Here is a 742-nt window from a genome sequence, read left to right as displayed (position 1 = left end):
GGAAGGGGGGTTTTTGGCTTGGAAGAAAAAGGGGAAAAGGGTTCTCTGGCGGGAGGAAGAATAAAGCTTTTGGCAATTTAAAAAGGAAGGAGGGTTTCTGGTTCGGAGGAGGAAAAAGGGTTAAAACTGTGGGGGAGGAATAAATTTTCCCGGTGGGAAAAAAGGAACGAGGTCCCTGGCTGTGGAAGGGGGAACGAGGTCCTCTGGCTGTGGAAGGGAAAGAGGTCCCTGGTGGGAAAAGGAACCCAGGTCCTCTAGCTGTGGAAAGGAACGAGGTCCCTTTGGGGTGGAAAAAGGAACGAGGTTTTTCTGGCTGTGGGGAAAAATGGGAGGGCTCTGGGGGGCTGTTTAAAAAAAGGGAAAGGGGTTTCGCTGATTTAAGAGTAACAAGGTTTTCAGGATGTGGAAGGGAAAAGGAGTCTCTAGCTGGGAAAAGGAATATTTGGGTTTTGGCTGGGGGTAGAGTAATGAGGTTCTCTGGCTGTTGGGAAAAAGAAACCCAAAATTCCCGTTGTGGAAGAGGTTTCCCCCTTTTTGGTGTAGAAAAGGAAAAGAGGTTCCCGGCTTTTGGGAAATGGAAGGGAATTTTTGGCTGTGGAAAAGGAAGGGGGTTTTTAACCGTTGGGAAAAAGAAACGAAGGTTTTCCCGGGCGTGAAAAGGGGAAATTAGATTTTCGGCCTTTGGAAAAGGATTGGGGGTTCTGTCTTTGGGGAAAAGGAACGAGGGTTTTCTGGTTTGTTT

The 742-nt window shown here is 48.0% G+C and overlaps 1 protein-coding gene across 1 annotated transcript in view; it reads right to left on the bottom strand.

The window, feature by feature from the left end:
* The window catches only part of LOC119591211 (titin-like), a 21,144-nt gene that overhangs the window by 8,468 nt on the left and 11,934 nt on the right, over positions 1-742 (bottom strand). The window contains exon 10 of the mRNA XM_037939923.1: positions 169-313. Coding sequence (XP_037795851.1) covers positions 169-313 — 145 coding nt within the window. The remainder of the gene's footprint in view (positions 1-168; positions 314-742) is intronic.

This window comes from Penaeus monodon, chromosome 28 (genome assembly GCF_015228065.2).
Source record: "Penaeus monodon isolate SGIC_2016 chromosome 28, NSTDA_Pmon_1, whole genome shotgun sequence".
In the NCBI taxonomy this organism is placed as follows: domain Eukaryota; kingdom Metazoa; phylum Arthropoda; class Malacostraca; order Decapoda; family Penaeidae; genus Penaeus; species Penaeus monodon.
This window is presented reverse-complemented; position numbering and strand designations above follow the sequence as displayed.